The 3085-nt window shown below is 43.8% G+C and overlaps 1 protein-coding gene across 1 annotated transcript; it reads right to left on the reverse strand.

Annotated features, from left to right (window-relative positions):
• Nucleotides 1-581: 581 nt before the first annotated feature.
• LOC131941693 (clumping factor B-like) lies at nucleotides 582-1646 on the reverse strand. The gene is made up of 2 exons (XM_059301120.1): nucleotides 1563-1646; nucleotides 582-1328 (listed from the first exon to the last, which is right to left on the reverse strand). The coding sequence occupies exons 1-2, from the start codon at nucleotides 1644-1646 to the stop codon at nucleotides 582-584; spliced, it is 831 nt and encodes a 276-aa protein (XP_059157103.1).
• Nucleotides 1647-3085: the final 1439 nt, after the last annotated feature.

Below are 3085 nucleotides of genomic sequence, written 5' to 3' on the forward strand. Positions count from 1 at the left end.
TTAATTTTATAGGCCTTGTTTTGTGTTTTTCCCTCGGCATCTTCTATAGCTTCGGATCGAACATATTCGTGTTTCGAACATATCTTGTACCTTCGGTAGAGTAAGAAAGTTTAAGTCTGACAGTTTACCGTGATCTGAACTCGTGAAAGAGGTGAGATTTTACTACTCTTTCACAATGACTTGTAAAATTCATTTTTAATGCTGGACCGAAGAATTTTCAGAATCCGAAGAAATTTTATAATTAGCACATGAAAATTGAAAAATTATTTTGATAGTGCCAATTTATTTGAGCGGATTTTAGTAATTTTATAGGCCTTGTTTTGTGTTTTTCCCTCGGCATCTTACTTAGCTTCGGATCTAACATATTCGTGTTTCGAACATATCTTTTATCTTCGGTAGAGTAAGAAAGTTTATCGTGATCTGAACTCGTGAAAGTGGTGAGATTTCACTACTATTTCACAACAAGCTGATATTTCTTGTTAAAATAGACGTGTGGAATAGAAATGATGCGATTATCAATACTTCGGACAGCTGTGACACGGCAGTTGCTACAGTCACGTGGGGCGTCGGGAACGTGTTGCTTAGTGATAAAAGAAAGCCTCGGATTCAGTCTCTGCCTCGGATTCAGTCTCGGCGTCGGATTGGGTGTCTTCGTCGGATTTGGTGTCGGCGTCGGATTGGGTGTCTTCGTCGGATTGGGTGTCGGCGTCGGATTGGGTGTCTTCGTCGGATTGGGTGTCTTCGTCGGATTGGGTGTCTTCGTCGGATTGGGTGTCGGCGTCGGATTGGGTGTCTTCGTCGGATTGGGTGTCTTCGTCGGATTGGGTGTCTTCGTCGGATTGGGTGTCTTCGTCGGATTGGGTGTCGGCGTCGGATTGGGTGTCTTCGTCGGATTGGGTGTCTTCGTCGAATCGGGTGTCGGCGTCGGATTGGGTGTCTTCGTCGGATTGGGTGTCTTCGTCGGATTGGGTGTCGGCGTCGGATTGGGTGTCTTCGTCGGATTGGGTGTCTTCGTCGGATTGGGTGTCGGCGTCGGATTGGGTGTCTTCGTCGGATTGGGTGTCTTCGTCGGATTGGGTGTCGGCGTCGGATTGGGTGTCTTCGTCGGATTGGGTGTCTTCGTCGGATTGGGTGTCGGCGTCGGATTGGGTGTCTTCGTCGGATTGGGTGTCTTCGTCGGATTGGGTGTCGGCGTCGGATTGGGTGTCTTCGTCGGATTGGGTGTCGGCGTCGGATTGGGTCGCGGCGTCGGATTTGGTCTCGGCGTCAGATTGGGTGTCTTCGTCGGATTGGGTGTCGGCGTCGAATTTGTCGGATTTGGTCTCGATCTCGGATTAAATACAAGTCACGGGTGAACGTGCACACAGCCCGCTACGTTCAGTATTGCCAACAGAGCAACCATTTCCCCACGCACAGCACAAAACCTTTAATCGACCTAACCAATCAAAAGCTCGCTAGACTTACTGTCACGTGACCAAACCAGAGCCTATATAACCTCAAGCACAGGTCAAACAGGCTCCCAGTCCGTGTTGCTGTCTCATGATTGAACAACGCCGCTAAACCTTCAACAACGCCGCTAAACCTTCAACAACTTCGGGCAGCTGTGACACGGCAGTTGCTGCAGTGACTCGGGGCGTCAGAAACATGTTGCTCAGTGATAAAAGAAAGCATGTTGACGTCGACCCCACTATCGATGTTCATGTAAATGGAAGAAAACTTTCCAACGGTTCATCTTTCAATATTTCCCAAACATCTGCTCGTGTTTTCCGAGATGATGTTGATGGTGCTGAGATCATGGACATCTGAACAAAGATAGCGGTTCATGTTTTGTTCAGCTTACGTACACACTAAACAGCAAATAGAGCCATTTCAGATAGACAATTTCGTAATTTTATCGTCAAAGAAATCGTACCCTCTTATTGAATTTCCGTCAAACCTCAGAATCCGAAGTATTTTATAATTTGCACAAGAGATTTGAAGAATTTGCTAGTAGAATGCGCGGCTAGTGCAGTTTATATAGGATCATTCTATAGGCCTTGGTTAGTAAATTTATAGGCCTAGTTTTGTGTTTTTTCATAGGCATCTTCGATAGCTTCGGATATACCGTATTCGTGTTTCGAACCACATATCTTCGGTAGAAAGAAATTGAAGTGCAACAGTTTTCCACATCTACTAGCGTGTTCCGAAATCGTGAGTTTTAGGTGTCGGTGTCGGCTTCGGTCTCGGCGTCGGTCTTAGCTTCGGTCTCGGCGTAGGTGTTGGCGTTGTGTCGGCGTCGGCTTCGGTCTCGGCGTCGGTCTCGGCGTCGGTCTCGGCGTCGGTCTCCGCGTCGGTCTCGGCGTCGGTACATCTGGACAGTAGGCTAGACCAATATATCCATGACAGACTCAGTACATCTGGACAGTACATATACATAGTATGTTTGACCAATCTCTCCTAGATAACAATTATTAAATGTCCAAGACATATTGTTTGTGCCTCGTAATTTGTCTCACCGCTATTAATGTGAGTTTTAATTAGCCTGCAATTACTTTCTCCACAACAGTTATAAAATTCTCATTATTGATTTTATGGTAGCGTAAGTACAGTTGCTGACGTGTTTATGTTGAGGTATACATTATATCAGCCAGGTGACAGATGTACATTCCTTGTCGATTTTTTTCTGATGAGTCACACGCGAGTCTGTAGACAGCCCTCTATAGGGGATGAATACATTGTTTAGCGGACCCACCTATATATATATATATATATATATATATATATATATATATATATATATATATATATATATATATATATATATATATGTGTGTGTGGAAAAGTTTGACTTTACAGGACTTTACCATAACTACCCATAGTCGAAAACAAAGGATAAAGAAATAAAGAAAACTTGTAAGCTAGACAGGAGGGATTTGAAATAAACGATAGCAAGTTAAAATATTGATAATGTAAAATGTAACATCTATTTTATTGTACGGCGCTGAAAGTTGGCGATTTACAAATACGGAATGGGACAGATTACAATTTTAAAAACTTGATTTTATGTTTTCATTGTAGAAAGTTAATCGTAGGTTTTATATCAGTG

This window comes from Physella acuta, unplaced genomic scaffold (genome assembly GCF_028476545.2).
Source record: "Physella acuta isolate Inbredline_101_S28 unplaced genomic scaffold, ASM2847654v3 ptg000030l, whole genome shotgun sequence".
NCBI lineage: Eukaryota > Metazoa > Mollusca > Gastropoda > Physidae > Physella > Physella acuta.